At 38.1% G+C, this 20,110-nt stretch overlaps 1 protein-coding gene across 1 annotated transcript in view; it reads left to right on the top strand.

The window, feature by feature from the left end:
* Window positions 1-20,110, top strand: part of DISC1 (DISC1 scaffold protein) — a 208,152-nt gene that overhangs the window by 61,386 nt on the left and 126,656 nt on the right. Inside the window, exons 4-6 of the mRNA XM_074818475.1 lie at window positions 529-679; window positions 4,041-4,224; window positions 8,021-8,256. Of these exons, the coding sequence (XP_074674576.1) occupies window positions 529-679; window positions 4,041-4,224; window positions 8,021-8,256 (571 nt within the window). The remainder of the gene's footprint in view (window positions 1-528; window positions 680-4,040; window positions 4,225-8,020; window positions 8,257-20,110) is intronic.

Here is a 20,110-nt window from a genome sequence, read left to right as displayed (position 1 = left end):
TAATTGTTTAATTGATATAATTGCAAGTGCATTTTCTCCTGAAATATATTGCTGAGATATCATACATGATTCTTCAGTTCTTGTCCTAATAACAATGCAATTTTTTAAAAGATCAGACTTTAAATGTATAACTGCTATCTAAGATTGTTTTAAAACCGGAGCAATGAAGAATAGGAGTTTTCTTAGAATTGAATTCAGAGCTGTTACTCTAGGAAAAGAGCACAGATGATAACTTTGAGCCAATTCTTTGGAGCCTTACCAAATTAAAACTCTGTGAAAGTGCTGGGAAGCCTGCAGTTTTGTCCTTGTCATAGAAGAAAGTAGCTTAGCATCCTGGTTATCTGATGTTTTCCATTGTAGTCTTAGTAATTCATCCTTGAGCAAAACAGACCGATGTATTTTATCAAAAGGGGAAGAACCATCTGTGAGGTAGATTTTATTTTTTGTTGATCAACCTTTTTTCTTCAGGTAAAATGGAAACTTTTTGTCACTGTTATGTAATATTTTTTTTTTTAATTTCATTTCTAGCTGATAAATTTAGACAGAAACTGGAAGAACTGGAGAAAGAGAAAAATTCTTTAAAATTTCAGCTTCCTTCAAGGCATCCTTCAATTAGCAGTTTTTTGGATAGATTCATTACCCAAGTTCAAGCAGCATTGCGCTGGGCTGCTGATCATCGGTAAGTTTGTTAATTCCTTATTATGTAAAATGATGCTTTTGTTTTTCTCAAAACATGGAATACAATTTATGAATGATATTAATGAAGAGTTTTAAGGACCTTCTGACATATCAATATGGAGCTTGTTTATGAAAATCCCCCCCGCCCCCCTTCTTTTTTTTTTTTACAATTCTTTCAGAGTTGCCCTGAAAAACATTGATCATTATGAACTCATGAAGTAAATGGAACTTTTTTTCACTGATGTTGAGTGGGAATGGGATTAAATCCTTGACACGGCAGCTTGAGCATACAACAGCAAGGCAGCTTGAGCAACGGTTCCCTGTGGGGTTAATTCTGATGCTCCTTTTCAGGCAATGAAAGGATATTTAAATATAAAGAAAAAACAGATTCTTTTCTGATATGCATAGACCTTTGGGAGCTTCCTTTTATGCGTCACTTGGTAGGTGGCAGTAATGTGCTCAGCACTGAACAAAGTCACAAAAATAAATTCTCAGCCTTCTCTTGAAGGGATAACTACTTCAAAGATTGGGGGAATGTGAGATGTGTTGGATGACCCAAGGGAGGTAGTTAGCTTGGGCAGAAAAAGTCTCTCTTTTTCTAGGTCTTTCTTCTGCTATGCTACTGGTTACTGTTGTTAAAGTAAGAGGATTCTTCATAAGTATTGGCAGCTATTCTCAAATGCAATAGCACAAATGAAAGAAGAAAACCCTTTTGTTTTCTGCCAGCTTGTGTGTATATAAAGGCTGCAGTATGCTAGTCAATACATTTGGTTGTGATCTTTGATATACATGAAAATTAGATAAAATCAGTACAGATAACAGGATTTTATTGCAAAAGTTGAGACTTTTAAGGGTATTTTTAGCCTCTATTTATAGTATTTAGTAATGAGGCAGGTTTAAAACAAACTGCACTTCCTCAGAGCTGTTTTCTTTTACCTTCTGAGGCCCTAAGAAGCTGTTTTACCATTGCTTAAAGATTAGGATACAACATTCTGTATTTTGTCATTAAGACATGTTTGCTCTATGCATCAACTTGTAATAATGATTTTGGCTTTAGAGGTGGTGTTCTCTTCAGTGTCATAGAAATTGAGTCAGTAAAGCATCCTTGAAACATATAGTCTGCTTATTTTTTCCTATATAATGTATACATTATATATGTATTTAGATAAAATATACATCATATATATAATTTATGACAGTGTTCCTGTTCTGTGGATGATTATATCTGTAACTCTTCTCTTTGCACAGGTCTGAGAGCAGTGCCATTCTTCAGGGTCAGATGAATATCCTCTTCACTTTTGTCTTGTGCTGCACACTCCTTTCTTTGAGCTTGAGTTTGACTGTTGTTGTGACACCCTTTCTTTTTCTTGCTTGATTCTTGTAGCCTTTCACACCGCTTTGTCTGTGGTCTGACTCTTTTGTTGATGCAGCAAGAGTACCCTTTGTTTTCAGTAGGGGTGTTTAAAATTTTTTTGTTCCGACAGTATTTTTAGTGGTATAGTACAGGGTGGAAGACATGACCACTTCTTCAAGGAAAATTTGTAGGCTTCAGTTTTTATTTTCATTTTAAATCAGAACAAAACCAATATACCCGAGATTTCTTATTTCACCTGGAAAATTAAAAAGATGATCAAACTAGTCCCAGAAGACCAGATCATTGCAGTTTTACTGTAGTTAAGCCAGTCTCATCTTTTTGCAGATAAAGAATGTTTTAAATAAAAAGTGTGTATGTCAGGTTGTTCATTTAATATGCAAGACTGAAATTCATGCCCTGGTTTTGTTTTACTTGATTAAATCATGAGATGAGTTTTTAGGTGAATGCATTCTGTATTGACACAGGGTATTGGGGGCAGGTGGTAGGAGCCAGGTTTGGTTATATTTAGCTTAGGAACAGTACTGTGTTCATGCAATCACCGAGGTTTGGTGAGATCAGAGAGATTTTATTTCTGTTTCCTCATTACAACTAGGCAGATGTATATGGGATTTCCAAGGTGGTTCTCAGAATAGCCTATTGTGGAATGTTTCCTAAATTTTGACCAGTCACTCAGAAATTTCTATTGCATACTGCTCTTGGAAAGATGCAGCTCTTACTAAAAGAAGGCGGCTTCAGAACTGCTGGGAAGTGTGGTCAGCTGGAGCCACAGCAATCTATAATGATCATAGGGCACATACACAGTGATGGCCTAGCACCTCATAATACAGGTGTCTCTTTGATCTATTTTGTTATTACAGAATACAGTTATACTGTCGTTATGTCTATTTTGTTTAAGTATTAATTCCATTTATTTTAGTGCCAGGGTTTTATTTTGCTTTTTCAGTACATTCTTCAACCATAGAGAAGAGAGTTAAGCATGCATTGTTTTCTGATGGTCCTGCAGAAGAGACAGGAACCTCTTGTCCTACACACTTGTTAAACAACTGTGCATGGAGATCATCATTGTGTGATAAATCATGCTTAAACCAGACTTGTGATGCATGGTTTGTATGTGGCATGGATGTATTTGCTTTGCAAGATTATGATGGGAAATCATGCTTCAAAAACATTCTTTGTTTGAGACGGAGTATTTTTTTAAAACAAGATACTGAAATGCATCTGTACAAACCTTTGTCTCTAGAGACAAGTGTGTGAAATCCACACACTTGTCTCTAGAGATGGACACAGAAATGCAATTGGTCTTGCAAGCGTGCGTGCCCTTATGCAGGAACATGAAAGGCAAAATAGATTTGTGTGGTTTGCAGGTGCATTTTGAGAGGCTGGTTATAGACTTGACACTTAATGTAATGCACTTGATTGCCTTGGGGTCCAATCATGCAAAGACTTACAGCTGGGGGTTGTACTGACCATTGTGAGGAATCCCACTGCCTGTGATTTTGAAGGAACTCGCTGTGCAAGAGAAGTAAAATTTGGCATCATGGAGCAAACACTCCAGATGATCTCTAATGTAGTCTCCAAAAGCTGACAGAAGCTGCAAAAATGGCTTTGGCAAGTTTCTAAACTTCTGTCTAAGAGATTTTTCTCTGTATTGATAGAAATTACATGCCTTAGTTTTGTCTCTTTCAAGGCAGTGATGGATAAATTTCTGAAATATGAAAAAGCTGGGGGAAGCCTGAAGCTATACAAGTTTTCCTTTTTCCTTCTTCAGCGTGTTGTAAAAACAGTGTAAATGTTTGAGATAATAAAGGAAGTTATGCCAAGGAAAAATCTCTTGTTCTCTAACTCTATCCATTTAAGATGTAATCATTCTGGTGATGGAGTGTTATGACTCTGATGGTAACATGTAGCATTCTGATCTATTTAATCTTTGACATGTCGATACTCAGTGATAATGCTAATTTTTAGCTTTTGTCATTTTTTTTCAAAGGGTTAGACATGAAGAAATACAGCATTGGCATGCAAACGACCACAGACTTTTGAGATCTACTTACCAGGAGAGGATGCAGGTTTCAGCCACAAAACGAAACCAACTTTTTCAAGAAAAAAAATGGTTACAGGTAACAGGACTACGAAGTTGTCTAGAAGAACCAGTGCTGTGTGGGGAAAAGCTTGTAAGCCATCACACAGAATTAAATAAATTTATTGTAATAGTAACTTTGCTTCTGTGCAGCAATTAGAGCCTTGGCTGTAGTCCAGTTTCTAAGTGATGATTGGAGATGGCAGCCACAGGAGTTGTGTTAATCTCATTACGGAGAAGCAGAACTGGAAGGCTCGGTGGCTTGTGTGCGTGCTTTAACCTTCCTCATTATCTTTTTAAATGTGCTCTTTATGTTCTAATTTGCCATTTTAATATTTCACTAATCTTAAGAAGTTTTTGTTTAAAGACAAAAAGTTTTATCAATTTCTGGTTAGAATTGACTATAAATACAAGATTTACCAGCTTTTGTTCCTGAAAGATGATTGATGCATTTCATAAGGATGAAGGAATCATCATGGAACAGTCAACACTTGCCAACAATAACTTTACACTGACACGTGATGTCACAATGTGGTAATTTGGCAAATGGAATGTTTTTAAGATGGCTTCTGTCCAATTTTAAATCTGCAAGCCTTTTAAGCAAAATTTAGCTCTTTCTTTTCACTGTCCTTCAAAAATCTCAGTTGCTGTCTAGTACAAGTCTTTGTTCCACCTCCTTTTAAACCTTGTCAGTCACACTCAGCAATGTGACTTCTTGGAGAGCTAGTAGGTCCGTTTTGGGTTTTTTTTTTTTTTTTTTCCTGTGGTCTTGTCTTGAAATATATCATTATTTTTGATACTTTTCTTCCTTTGATGGATCCAATAGCATAATCATCTGTGTGTTTGCATACACATAAATGTATATATAAAACCAGAAAGAAATAGAGAAATGCATCTTAGATGGCCATTGCAAAATCTTAGATGAGGAAATGTCTTTTCTATCCTAGTCATCGCCTTTGTATTGTTTAGATTTATTTCATCAGCATATAAGAGGACACATAGTGTAGTTCAACATTATCAGCGTCCAGAAAACTATTTCTGATAATCTAGACATCCAGCCAGCCACCCCAACTGAAAACTGCTGTACTTAAGATTCTACGCCAGCTAACTTTTTTATATTTGCTCCAAGTGAATCTTTATTCCTATGTAGTTATACTAGGGACAGGTTAATGACATCGTTGTACAGGCATGCTATTTATGAGCATTTGATCAAAATTATCATGAATTCAAGGTTTTGGAGAAGGCTGACCTGTGATGTTTGGTGGCTCCCAGCATCCCTTAAAAGGACTGCTCCTGTCCAAAATATCACATGATCTGAAATCATCATTATTTTATTTTTTTCCTCATCCCTACTTTACTTTCCTTTTCCTTCTACCCTCTCTTGTTGGTTCTGCATTTGTCTTCAGGGATTTAAGAGCCTATGACAGTGTCTAAAATCTACATATTAATGTTTCTACTGCAGTCCGTACTTCATGGAGAATACCAGCCTATAAGTGAAGCTGGAGGTTTACAATCAGTACTGATTAGCTGTCATGTTAGAAATCTCAGTTTAAACTCAAATCCACAAAGTAGAACTCCAGCTTATGTTTAGTGAGCTGAATATCATCTGCTGCTCCGTACTGAGACTTTAAGTCCTTTTTATCTGTCCCTGGAGGCTGACCAAGAGCACATTAAAGGCATTTCTGGAAAAGAACGCGGGAGAATTCCAGTTTACTGGCTAAAGCTTCCATTCTCCCAAGAACGCCTGTGAACTATTCCCAAGCAGAACAGCTTTCTCTCTGTGAATGCAGATTGTGTGCTTCTGGTATCTATTTATGTTGTAACAACATTTCAGTACTAAAAGTGTGTTCGTAAAACCAAATTCTGTTCATCTCCCTTTCTGTTCTCATGTAGGATGATTACTGCAGTGATTGCAATTACTACATTTTGACAGAATATGAAGGTCTTTGTATTAAGTAGGGCCTATTAAGTTTTTGGCAGTATTCCCAAACCAGTAACACGGAGACAGAATTGTCCTTTGTGCGCACTAAAAGCCTAATTTGAGACTGAAAGAGACAAAACTGATGTTTTTGGCCTGCTGACCTTTCTGTCCTTGATGAATGCCGGTGGGTTGAAACATGGGCTGCTCTGTTCTTTTGTTGCTAAACGTAAAACCAGAAAAGGAGGAAAATAATTGATGAATCTAGTGCGCAGCACTAACATAAGTTGAAATTTTTGAGCCAGTCAATCTTTTAACATGCAAGGACTGTTTCTTCCTGTTTTAAGTGATACTCAGGGAGCTTGTTGCAGTGCAGCAAACCTGAAAGTATGTTTGTTGACAAAATGAGCATTACTGAACTAAACTTAACTTACATTACATTGAAAACATTAAAAGAATGTTAAGTTTCAAAATGAAGCACTCAAAAAGCAAGGAAATGCCGAAGTCGGTTATCTGTGCATAGTATGTATGTTTTATGAGAGTCTTTATTTATGTGAGCATGTCTTTTTTCCTGAAAGATCGCTGTAGATGAAGGGTGCTTGTTCAGGTATTCAGAATACTATTTTATCTTCATTACTCAATATTGGGCTCCGGAACCCTTTTACTGTATGCCACTCAAACCCCCTTTTAGATGCAGATTTATTAATTTGTGAATGAGCTCTTTTTACAGATTTAATCAACATGGCATCTGAGTGATTCAAAACCACTTAATTTTATCTCTGTTACATCACTTTGGGTGAAGAGAGATTTGTATTGCCATTTTACAGTTAGAGAGTGAATTGCCATAAAAAGCTATATGGTTGTTTCTAATGTCAGTTGTGTAGTTTCTAGTTATTTACCTGAAAAAGGTTTGGGGTGGTTTTTTTTTTATTTTCATTTTTCTTTTTAGTTGGCCTGAATTTGATTTCTGTTGACAGTTTATAGGTAGCACTTCAGAGACCCTTCTTGTTGGTTGAATGGAAAATGGTAAACATTCAGAACATTCAGTCTGTGGCTGTGTGTGGAGATAATAGTTTAAGTGGCTTGCATTTTCACAGAGACTGTAATAAATGTAGGTATAGAATCAAATTCTCCAGTATGGCATTCAGCTACTTTGATAGCAAGTAGTTCTCCTTTGATTTTTTTTGTTTGTTTTTTTTACTCACTTTTTGAATTCTGGTACAAATGAGCCAAGGGCCATATATTAAATAACTCAGCAACCCAGACTCCTTCATGAAGTGCTCTTTTCTGGGTGCAAGCTATCTGTTGGGCCTTCAAGGAAAAATTAGAATGTGCTCTTGCAAGAAACATTAGTATCGTAATGCATGGAGTTTGAACTGCTGGCAAGACAAGTGCAATTGAGGTTGAAGCTCTGGTTATTTTAAGTCAAGGGAGGGATTTTGTGCTTTAAATTAAAATGAAATATTAATAACCAAAAGGACTGACCAGCTAGTCAGTGATTCACCACTTGCATCCTGTTCCTGATGTTGGATTGGAAGCCTAGAGGAACAATTGCAGGGATATTCTGCAGCAAGACAGATAGATGGTTCATCGCTTTAGCTGCCAGCCTGTAGCAAGTTTCTGTTGTCATGGTTGAACTGAGATTTTGGGTTTTTTTGGGGAAGTTTTTAACTTGGGAAAAACCTGTGTATCTTAAAGGTAAAAGGTGACTGACGGTGTTAGAAAAGGAACCTGAAATTTGGTGTTGAAATGCACGTGCGGAATCTCAGACTGTGGAAACACTAGAGTTTCTAAATACAACAGACACAAGAATTTTTTTGTGTCAACAAAAAGAATGTCTTCTCATTGACTGTTGTGCTAAATTGGACAACCTTAATTCATGCTACTTCTGAGACTTGTACTGCATTTTCCTAGGGGCAGAGCGGTTTCTTTAACAGGGTTCATAGTAAACTCAGGTTTCTGTTCTATGCAGAAAGAAATTGAAGACCTCCAAGCAAGACTGGCCATACTAGAAGCAAAAGATCAACAGCTAAAAAAAGAAATTGAAGAACAAGATAGGCTTATTCAGTCACCAGATTGTGAACTGACTGCTTTACTTGGATGCATTTCTTTGAGAGAATTACAGGAAATAAGCAAGGCTGTGGATGACACTTTAGCATCTTCCTATCAAATTCCACTCAGTCTGGATCTTCCAGGGACAATAAAGAGGTATTTAAATTTCAGTGTGTTTTAAGTGATGAAGAGTCTTGTATCTTCCCCAATGTACTGTTGAATTGGCTGTCAGTTGTTTTCTTCGTAATTGTGCTAGCTAATTAGCTGGATTTAGACACTTCAACGTCTGTCCTTAGAAACTTTTGAAGTTCTAATATTAATATACTTCCTCAGGAAGGAAGACTTTGTAGTTATTTGAAGGTCTTGCACTTCATATTTTTTATGGTAAAGAGCCACCTACAGAAAGCATATGTATCCATCAACTGTTAATACCCATCATCAGTTTAAACTACTTCTTATTAACTGGTGGAACTTTTTCCCTAGCTTGGTAATGCAGTAATTACAACATATTTCTCACAGCCTGAAAGTGTGTACTAAGCACCATCCAAATAAATACTAGAGATGCTTCTTGCTTCTGTGAACTTCCAATCATAATCAAGTCCGATGTGATGAGTGTTAGGCTCAGACAGTGGACTTGAGGTAGTGGAGGAAGGGATGCAGTATGGAGACTTTTGAGACACCTACAGTTAAATACACAGCATATGGTATGGTTCCTTTAAATGGAAAAGTAGCTACTCGTGGTAACCTTTTGGAAATAACCTCATCTTTATTTACAAAAGCAATAGAAGTGCTCAGGGCCTAAACTGTACTGGCAGTCAATGGGGACGTTGCTGATGGAACTTTGAAAGTGTTACTGATGATGTGTCACCAGAATAAAATAAAATTCCTGTTTATCCTAACTTGCGTTTCTTCCAGATAAGCAATAACTATGTTGCTTGCAATTTTTTTTCTCCCTTCATGTTTATTTGATTTAGTTTGGTTATATTAACATTCATGAGAAATTGCTGCTCATGTGTGCTAATTTATACAGATTTTTTTTTTTAAAAGTCAGCAGAACATTTTATAGAGGACATAGTCCTCACTTTTGAGGTTTGTTTAAAATTTTAAATTAGGTTATTGGAAATAATTTCTTGAATTAAGTTTAGTTTGTTTTAATAGTATCTTATACCTGTGTTTCTGAGATTGAGGAATAAAAGGTCTCAAGCAGTCTGTCTGAGAACCCATGCTTTGATTTGATTTTTCTCTTAGTTTTGGATTTGCTTACGAAAGAATATTCAGATGTTTTTTTCTCTCACACTGCTGATGCAATATTTGAATTGCACTTAACTCTTCGGGAAATTATTTAAAGATTAGTTAAATTAGTACTGGTTCAGGAGGAACTTGCTCAGAGTTCTTCGCTCACTAGCACCACAAATAACACAGTCACTTGAGGGGAAACAGGCATTCATCCTTCGTAGTGGGTTCAGAACTTTAATGAAGATTTAGAATTAATTTATTTCCTTTCTGTTCATTTTTGAAAGATGCCTTGAATGGAGCTTTTCTGTTTTAGTTTTGTTTGTTGACCAACTTTGTGTCACTGGGGCCAATGATCATGTGCTTCTGCTCTGTTTACCATAGCTGGAGTTCCCCTATTGCAAGTGGGGACAGATAAATGCTGGTTTGGGCTGCACAGGTAAGCACACTTAGGGACGCATCTGTGACAGCCTTCAGAAACAGTTTAAATCTCCTATATCAGGTTATAGTTGGGTGCTCTTGTCAAATCCCAAAGCCTTTTCTGAGCAAGACTAATGGCAATGATGTAGATGTCCACCTATGGCATGGTCATGTGGAAGCTAAAGTCCTCAGTTCAGAATGTGGAAGCTCTGCACTTAAGTTCTCTGCAGCCTGATTAGATCAGAACATACAGAGCAAGCTCTTACCTATCAAGAATTTCATTGTCTTGTCAGGGAGTGTGCTCCATCATAGTTCTTAAGATGGGCCTTAATGTATCTGGGAATGCAAAAGCAGAAATCTGGCAACAGGCCAGAAGGCTAACAGGCAAGATGAGATCTGACTCTGGAAGAGTGAAAGTGGAGAGGATTAATGGTTATAGTACTCAGCTGAGGTGAGGGAGAGACCTGGTGGTCATAGTTGTTCAAGGAGTTGGCAACTGTCCATCTAGATTATTTTTTTTTCTTCTTATCAACTTACAAGCAAAGTATGGTGATAGGAATGTGTTACAACCTGGCTGATGTAGCTTTTCAAAACAACAGTGAGGGATAACTCACTGTTTATTCAGCAGCTTCTCTCCTCACTGCAGGAGATAGTGACTCTCTGAATTAAAAATGTCTTGTAGGTGTGTTCTCTACATGATGTGGCTTCTTGGTCTGGTACATCCCATTCAAAATCTGCCCAACTGTTGTATATGCTGTGCTTGCTGCTCTATTGAAAAATGGACAAGCTGTCTTGGGAGCACAGACTGAAATCTCCAGTCCAGCTGTGTGACTCAACCGCTTGACTTTATCACGTGGCCCTATACTTGCCTTTCATTCTCAAATCTCTTCCCCCAAACCACTTGCTACTTTAGGTAACTGAAAGCATCCTACAGCTGCGCTTGCGTGATGGTCAGCAGGCACATTTCCAGCATGGGTTCTCTGCCACTTTCAGGGCAGCCTATATATCCAGAAGGGCTGAGGGAAAGAAAATGCTCCTCCTGCAATGGTTGCAGTTATTTAACAGTGAGAGTTAGGCTCACTGTTAAACTGAACAAAGTGATGGGTGTCTTCCTTTTAAAGCTGTGCAGTCCGTCATACCTCAGATACAGTGGTCTTATGTCTGTATCCAGTCATGTTCTGGTCTCTCCTTCTGTAAGATGAAAAAGGAGCAAGCAAATAGTGAGATGTCTGGTGTGGATATACATCCTGTGTGCCTATGGGTATCCCGTACACTGTCATACAGTTATAGAATAATTTAGGAGATCATCTTGTCAAACTTCTGCTCAAAGCAGGGCCACAATTTCCAAGTGAGATCAGGTTGCTCAGGGCCCCATCTGTCTGAGTTTTGTGAGTTTTGCGTATCTCCAAGGATGGAGATTTTGTAGCCTTGCTAGGCATCCTACATTTCACTCCCTTTGCTGTGAACTCTTTTTTTTTTTTTTTTTTTGTCTCACATCTAGCCAGAATTTCCATTGTTGCAACTTGCATTACCTTGTCCTACATCTGTACTTCTTGTGAAAGGCAGTTGTATATTAGGTAACAGGTTAAAATGCTTGATGAAGCCAGCTCAGCGTATTAAATTCCAAAGTCTTGGGATATTTAACATGAAAGAGATTTTTCTGGAAATGTACATTTTATTTTATGAATCTTTGCGGAGAAAAAAAAAATTAAAGTCCTCTAAAGTTAGGGCTATCTGCACAAGAAATATAGCTATTACTCATGCATATATATCAGTGCTTATGTAGACAGTTGTTCGATATTGATGGGCTGTAAATTACAAGCTCCTGGCTGTTGGGTTGCAAGGTACTATATATTTATTCTAACTGCATTGTGCTAGTTGTAAAGTACTGCTATAATGTGCTTTTGCATAATTATTTATTGGATACATGAATTGCATTCAGCACTGGAATAACACAGGGCTGATGTGAAGCATCTCTTAAGACAATCTATGCTATAATGAAGTGTATTGAGTGGCTTGCAGCTCACTATAAAATACAAATTATTTTGCTTTTCATGGTCTAAATGCTATCAAATAGCAACTTATTAAAGCAAACTTCAGGGAACGTTAGAGAACATCTTAAATGAGGAATAATTGCCCAGATAGAAGTGTGCAGAAGCAAGAGAGCAAGTCAGTGTAACACTGGGTTGAGCATTGTTTCTAAGCTTATTTTTCTTGTCAAATGTTGTTATTTGCAGGAAGATTAATAATCCTTTGTCTTGTTTATCTTTGGTATGTGGTGGACTTTCTGAAAACAAAAAGCCTTTGTTGGTAACTATAGCATGCTTTGAGTTTGAAGAATGTTAAACATGTTACCTAGGGCCCTTTCTTGTGGACTGTTGGAAGCCAAGGTTAAAACCTGGCTGGTTAATGTGCAGATATGTTAGGTTACGTTTTGACAGGGATTCTCATCAAGATTTAGACCACAGAATGTGGTTGCTCATCCAGACAGGCCTAATTGCCCTTGGTAAACTAAAGGGTGTAATCATTATTATAAAACAAGCAAATGGCAGGGGAAAAGCTCAGTTCACTTGCATGGGGTTGCATGGGGATGTTTTTAAAAGGTGTGAGGAGCTGGTGGTGTGTGCACCACGACACATCTGTGTTTTAACTGAAGATGACATACTGAAATAGGAGGAAAATAGGTCTGTGTGTGTGAAGTACTTTCTCCTGGAGATTGCAAAAGGTAATAAAATATATAATTTCTGTACCCTCTACTGAAGAGGACACCATTTCAGAAATACATTTTTTTAACTAGTGTAACTTGAATCTTCCAATTATAAAATAAGACCATGTTAACTATTTGACTGATTCTCTTCAGTACCTGTTGTTTCCTTTTTCTTTTTATTTCACAATGAAAACTGGGGAAGCCTGTTACACTTCTGTTCATATTTAGTTTCATTTAGCATTTTCTCTTTTGGTTTTATCCATATTTACAGATGCATGTGACAGTACAACATGTTGTCCTTAAAATAAATTGCACGGTTCCATGTGGACTATTGTCTGGGCACTGAGTGCTGGCCGCAAAAAAGAAATTCAATTAAATATCTTTCAAAATATTTGAATACTCCATCTCTTCTTTCACCCTTCCCATGGAACAATTTTTAATTAGTAGGAATTTGTTCCACAGTGTGTGTGGGATCTTCTGAAGATAGGGAAATTCTCTATTCTGTGTATTAGTTATTGTAGTACTGTCATGGCCAGTGGCGCAGTGAACTGAACTTGAAGTTTTATGCAACCAGTTCACTCTGGTTTAGTGATGCCTGGAGCTCATCTGACAAAGATTAATTCAAAGTGAAATACAAATGCTCAGGGGGTTGAAAACCTTATTAGTTGGAATATACTCAAAGCATTCACCAACTTCAGTTGAGGCCAAAGCCTGATAAAGGCAAAAAAAGTGGTGGGTTTTTTTTTTTTTTAGAGAAGTTGGTTTACTTGGGAAAAGTTGGAAAAAAACTTATAGTTTCACTTATTAACTTAGGAAAAGGGACATTCAGAGTGGGCTGTCATGTACAGTCATTAGGAGAGACTGCTTTGTACAAGTTTTGTTGTCCTTCAAATTATATGTGCACATGAAATTTCTAGTCAAATTAACGGTTAGCAAGCTACGTGAAATTACTGAAGAAGTCTGAATGCAGCCGTGTTTATTCACATCAGCCTTTCCACAAAAATCTTAGCTTTAAAGAATTTTATTTAGAAGCAAACCAAATTGCATCCTATCCTTTCAAAAAGATACCTGTTTGCTAGATAACATGCAGTCTATTCAGGAAAAGTCCTTTTTAAATATGTGGTTTAAGGTTTTCTTTGGCTATTTCTGTGAAAATGCATGCATATCAAAAATATCCTCTGGGAACAGAAGGGTAGCACAAATTACAAAGAGCAGAGGGATGAAATGGCTTTATAGCATCAAAAGGTTTCTACTACAGTGCACAGGCTGCTAATGTTCCTGACTCTTTGTTGGGCCTGTGTGTGGGACAGCAGAGGACTGAATTGTATGTTAAATGCCAGATACTCTTGAATCTTTACTTTTGGGTTTACTTTTTAGATTCTTGAGTTGTTTGGAGCTTTTTTCTTTTCTGCACTTTTTCCTAATTTCACAATCTTAGTAGTACTTAATTACAAGTAGAATGGGATGTTGGTAGGTAGGTTAGAGGCAAAAGATCTTCATGAATATTTTCAGGAGAGACTCTTACGCTGTGTTATGAGTCGGACCATGAAGACCCTGATGCTTTAGTAGACCTCTGAGCACATTGCATCATTATGTAACTACTTGTGGCCTTATTTGGTGCTGGGGAGGTTTTAGCTGATCCTGGGTCTGCATATACATGGAGCTGTTTTCAGCAAGTCACTGTTGCTTTCACCTTCTCATGCAACTTAATTTACTTCTGGGTCTTTCACTTGGTGGGTGATTTTCATGTGGTGCATCATCACGTCTGTGCCCTGGTAGGATGTCAGCAATCCCATGGTGCTCCCTTGGCAGAACGGCTTTCTGCCCTGCTGACCAGAGTTTCCCTGTCCTGCTGTCAGTTGTCACTACCTAACAGCCACTTGCCTTCCCAGATACAGTTACATTTCACTGATGGTGGTGTAAGCATGTATTTGTGTATGTATGTGTCTGATCTGTGTAAGGTTCTTGCTCCTGTGCTTTGTGAGAGGATAAAGCTTCTGGGCTCCTTCCTCTGTGCTGTTCCCTGCTTTGTATAGCAATCTTTCTTCTTTTTCCCCTTCTTAAAAATCTCTTTGTCTGTCACACCCACACCATACTATCTGTCCACATGGTGTTTCTGTAAAATATCAAATGTCCAGGAAAAGGATAGTATTAAATAGGAATGAAACTAAATAAAATAGATAAGTGAGAGAAGATAGCTTCTCCCTCTTTGTTTTTTTCTTATAGTCACGATGAAATGAGTGTCTTGAGCTGTTAGATGCACACGCAAAACAAGTTACTTGTGTAATGGCCACCACAGCTAGGGCTTCATCACTGAGTAACAGGAGTGAAGAAGAGAGCTCTCAGTCACCTCACTAATTCAGTTATTTTGGCTTTGCAGGTCTGCAGGAATTGAAAAACAGTGTTTGCATATGAAATACACCACATGAAGAAGTGCTGCACAGCCCCAGAAAATGCTTTTCCTGTTCACTTCTGTCCCAATCATAAGCTCTGGGTATGGGAGTCTTCAAGGCTTCTGACAGCTTCAGTTCCCCCCCAGGCCTGCTCATGGTGATTTAATTTCATTCAGTGATAAATCATGTTCCATGACACGAGGATGATGCACAGGTCACTTTAAGTATTTGCCTTACTGCCTTGACTTAGGGTCCTTTCATGCAGCTCTGATATTTTTTTTTTTTTTAATGCTTAACACAGAATTTTAAAACTCTTTTTGTGGTAGGAAACATGTCTCTGTCTATGCTACTTGATATGAATCAAAATACAATTCTGGGGTTCTTAAAATATAGCTGATACCATTGCTGCTACTATAGCTAGGTATAATGAAGATGGTACGTTGCCCTGTTTTTTAATTGTAGTTCTTTTGTTTAGTGATCCATTAATCCATTTGATTCTGTGCACTACATAAAACCTGTAGCAGTGGGCTTACAGCAGAGGAGCAGAGCCAGAGAGGATGTCCCCTGGCACCTGGGGAGGACTCTGCCCTGGAAATTCCCCAGGCCTCCTGCCCTCCCACTGACTGGCTGCACAGCCAGCTTCCTCTACCACAAGGGGCTTTTTGAGGGGGAAACTCTAAATTTCATGTCAAATGTCATAACCCAACTTGAGCTTTGATAATAGGATTATCTCATTTTCAGCAAGTCCCACAGCTGGGTTTGTGTTTTGAGGAGGCCATCATCTTGACTTTCTCAAAGAAGTTGGCTGCAGGCTTTTGTGAGAGGCTAAGATGAGTCATAGGTGAAAGAAGAGGTCTGCCTCTTCCTTTGTGATCTGACTGATTAGGAGGCTCAGCTTTCTTTTTGTAGTTAGGTGTTTTCCTCTCCATTTTGTCTACCTAAGATTAATTTCATTCCTTTGTTCTCTGCCTAGGATTGAAGGGGGTAGACTCCTTTGGCAAGTGGCTTTGCTTTTTTTCTCACTTGTGGGAACAACTCTAGAAGAAACTTTGTACTGAAAGCCTGGGATGCCATGCAATGTCTGTGCTTCAGCAGGTGAAGTGAATTTGCCTCCTGCAAAGTTGCAAACAAAAGTAATCAGGCAAGAGTTGCCAGAGTTTGAAATTGTGGCTGAAGGACTTCTTGATTGACTTGCCGGTGTCTGAGCCAATCCTTTGTTCTGTGGCTCAGCAGTTCATAGGGACTCTGATCCCCGGTTGGAACCCCTGCTGTAGGGAGGAAAAAGGGCTTCTGTGAAGCCTGCCCTCGCACCGTAGGCACTGGCCTTCCTTGGGAAGAACAGGAGGAGTTGTAAACACAGCAGGGAAAGGAGAGAGCAAGTCTTGCAACTTGGAGGACAGAGCCACTGCTAGCAACCTGAAGTATTTTGGAACAATCTTAGAGACAGTTTTTTGTCCTTCCAGGCAGCATTGTAGAAGGGAAAAGTCCCAGCAGAAAGATGAGTGCTACCTGCTTGAGTACCCACGTGTGCAGTGTAATGAGGAATCTGGTTTTCCTCGCTCTGAGCATCTGGTTCCCTCTGCTTGCCTGAACAGCATCCAGTGGGATGTAGCAGCCTATAAAGTCCGGGCCACATATGTGCTGATTCCTCTGGGAATGCATATGATGAGATTTATTTCTCTTTAGGGAAAAATGACCAGCTGTCCCAATCAATGTATGGTACTGAATTCATTTGTATATAATAAAAAGAAACAGCTAACAACAATATCCAGGGACAGACCCTTTCAGTCAGTGAAGTACAATGGATGTTATTCTTAGGAGAATAATTGCAGCTGCTGTGGGCAAGCTCTGTTTTTTGTGCGCTCCAGACAGATGTAGCAGAAGTATGGGGATCTCTTAACACATCATAAAATCTGGGGAAAGTGATGTGATGAACTGCTGCTGCAGATAGCTGTTTGATTGTGCCTTTGTTTTCAGACTCATGCTCCTGTTTCAGGTAGCAGCTGGAGCAACAACTGCCACAACCGCTTTGTGGCAGCAGCTGACAGAAGAGTGGTGGGAAATACAGCACCATGTGAATGGTTGGTTGAAACAGACAGCCAGTTAGACTGTATGAATGGTGTATTATAGACCAGAAGATTTCTTAAGACATGGTAATGAAAATTCAGCTTGGAATCATCATTAAAGATGCTAGCAGTATCTTTCAAGTGACTGTGAACTGGTTGTTTCTGTTGGAGTGTTTTTAGCTAAAAAAACCAGCTACCATACTATGTAGACTGAGGTGCTGCCTCAGTCTTCCTATTGCAGGCATTTAAAAAAAAAAAATCTTACTAATCATGCAAAAAGTGGTGAAGTGTCATCTAATGCTCTGATTTTTCTTCAAGCCTCCCATAATTGGGGCTAGTGTCTGGCAGCACTGCAGCAAGTCAGGGTTGTCTCAGTTTAGAGTTCTTGTATATGTAAGAGTTTCTGGGCAGGATGATGAGTTATTGTAGTCCACTTAATATAGTTATAACTCTTCAAGAGTTGACAAAGACAAGTGCAGTCACCAAGCAACCCATGAGTCAATGGGAAACCTTACTGATAAGCTGAGGTTATACAAAGACATTGGGAAACTGTACTTCTAGTTCTGCCTCTTGATAAATTCTGAGTGGGGGAGCACATATATTGAAGCAATCCTTGACATAAAGCAACAATGCAAAAATACTACTCTGCAAATGATAACTAGAAGAGCAAATTGCTGGAGCAAAATCATCTCTCTGATGGTTCAGAGCTAGGTGCATAGTTTTGGATTCTCATTCATATTCCTTGGAGAACTCTGTAGATTGAAACATGCAGAAGGTCCAATGCTTCTGTACCTTAAAGTACATCTCTTGACAATTGTTGTCTCAGATCAGATTAATTTTTGAGGTTGGAAGCTTTCCAAGGTGACACTTTGCATTTTACTTCTAATTCAGGTGACTAGTCCTTGCAACTGCCACAAATTTCATTTTCGGTAAGAATTAAACACAGAATTTCTCTCCTTCTATTCAGTGTCAAAGTCCATGCCTCAAGAGCACTGACAGGTTTAGATAGAGAAATTGGATTTTCACCACATCAGTTCAGCAGAAATTTTGTGGTTTTATCATTGTTTAACTAGCTCTGTCATCTTACAGAAGTTTTCTGTGGGCCACATTATCACAGTAAACGTCAGAGTTTATTTGGAAAACCCTGACTTACATTTAAAGGATGATTTTGTTTCCCAACACAGAGATATGCTACTGTGAAAATCTCATTGTTTAAAGTCTCATGGATCGTTGCATGAAGATGAAAAGGAACTTACATGCTTGACTGAAAAATTGCTTTACTGGTATGTTAATATCCAGATATGTAGCCCACCCAGGCTTATAAACAGATCACAGAATGAAAATCTTGTTATCCGATGTTTTCCTTGATTCGGTAGAATTGAGCTTTGTGGTGGAGAGTTTAAAAAGAAAACAAAAAGTGCTGTTTCACTGTAGTGCATTTAATGCAATCTAGCTCTGAATGTTCTTAATAGAGCAGAAGTGTAGGACTGGCAACACACTTGTAGGTCTTGTCCTGGTAAAAAACTGCACGTGGTATCTGTAATAATGAACCTGTTGATTTTACCCAAGAAAACTTTGGGTACAAGTATGCTTTCTTATTTTTTCTTTTAGTCCTAGTTGTACATGTCTAGCTTAAAGCTGTCTCTTGTTAAGTATAGTTTTGTTCAAAAGCTTTTTTTTTTCTGATTTATCTTCAAAGCTGAGATATGCACATCAAGGGAAAGTAAGAGTGCGAGAAAGTTATTGATCGTTTTATTTCATTTTGTGGATTTGATTGTGGATTTCTTCCTTAAAGGCCCAGTGAAGTCCCTAGACTTAAGATTTTTGGTGGATTTCTGGTGGATTTTTGCCTTGATGTACACTATAGCAGATGTTTACACCAAATGTTACCCAAGTAGCACTTCTGATTTCTTTTGCAAAGGACTGGACAAAGGCTTTTTTGGAAGGTCAGCTTCTGTTTGCTGTTAAAAGCAAGATTACAAGTGTAGGGTCTGGTTTATATATTTTCATCTTCTAAAAAAGTACAGCTTCTTGTGACTTCAGAATCAGAGAAGGAATTGTGTTAAAAGACTTAAAGTTGGAAAAGTCATGCTCTCTGCATGCTGTGACCTTTAGAATGAGGTTATCCTTTGCAGGCAGTCTCATTACTCTGGGCCAAATTCAGACATACTGCAAACTGTTTAAATGTGCTGATAGTCAAGAAAATACTCTTCAATAATCATTTTATCTAGGAGGGAATACATATTCATATGAATTGAGGGTTCAGCTCATCATGCTTTCTCATATGCATACAATCCAAGCGTAGGCTTCTAGGCCATTGCTCTTGAATTAGAAATTCAAATATGGGTAATTTTAAATTGTTCTGACTTGTGCTTAGTTTTAAAGAAATGAAAGTGTTTTTTTTTTTTTTGCTTAAGCACTGTATTGTTTTATGGAGAATAGTGAAATAACAGGATCTGGAATAATCTTTTAGGTGACAGAAATGTAAGGAAGAATATTTGCTGTTAAAGGGCATCCTTTTGTCTTTCAGTCTCTTCAGACAGGGATCAGAGATGGCTGCTTAGTTTCTGTATGAATATAAGAATTGCCAGTACAGAATTTATTTATTTATTTTACACTAATACCACGTGTGTGGTGTGTTCTATTGTGCAGTTATGGAAACTGCATTCTGACTACATTTTTTTTTTTTTGTCACTGTATATATGATTTTGTCCTTAACACAGGAACTGTTTCTGTTTAAGCAGTATGTATATTTATATACCTTGAATGTAGAGAACAGCATGACTTGCTTTTTGCCCATTTTCATTCTTTGAATATTTTCTTAGGAAACAAAATATAAATACACAATAGCCTGGTATGCAAAGGGAAATATACTAGCAAAGTGGAAGGAAAGACATTCAGAAACATGCCTTCCTTTAGTAGAAAGCCATTCTTCCCAGTATTGTGCTAGTCAGCCTTCCTCTGAACAAAGCCGCTTCCATTGCATCTGTAATTCCTGCATGTAAATCATAACTTCTCAGAATATTCTTTAAAAGGCTTTTAAAACATTATCTGTTACATCATGATGTTTAATGTCCTCTGTGGTCATGTAGGAAGCCTGTGATAGAGCAAGGAATGTGTGAACCAGACCACTCGATTCTTAGTCTTCCTTCTGTCCCTTATTGCATTGAGTTGGCTTTCTTTATTTCACC

This window comes from Strix aluco, chromosome 3 (genome assembly GCF_031877795.1).
Source record: "Strix aluco isolate bStrAlu1 chromosome 3, bStrAlu1.hap1, whole genome shotgun sequence".
Lineage (NCBI taxonomy): Eukaryota > Metazoa > Chordata > Aves > Strigiformes > Strigidae > Strix > Strix aluco.
This window is presented reverse-complemented; position numbering and strand designations above follow the sequence as displayed.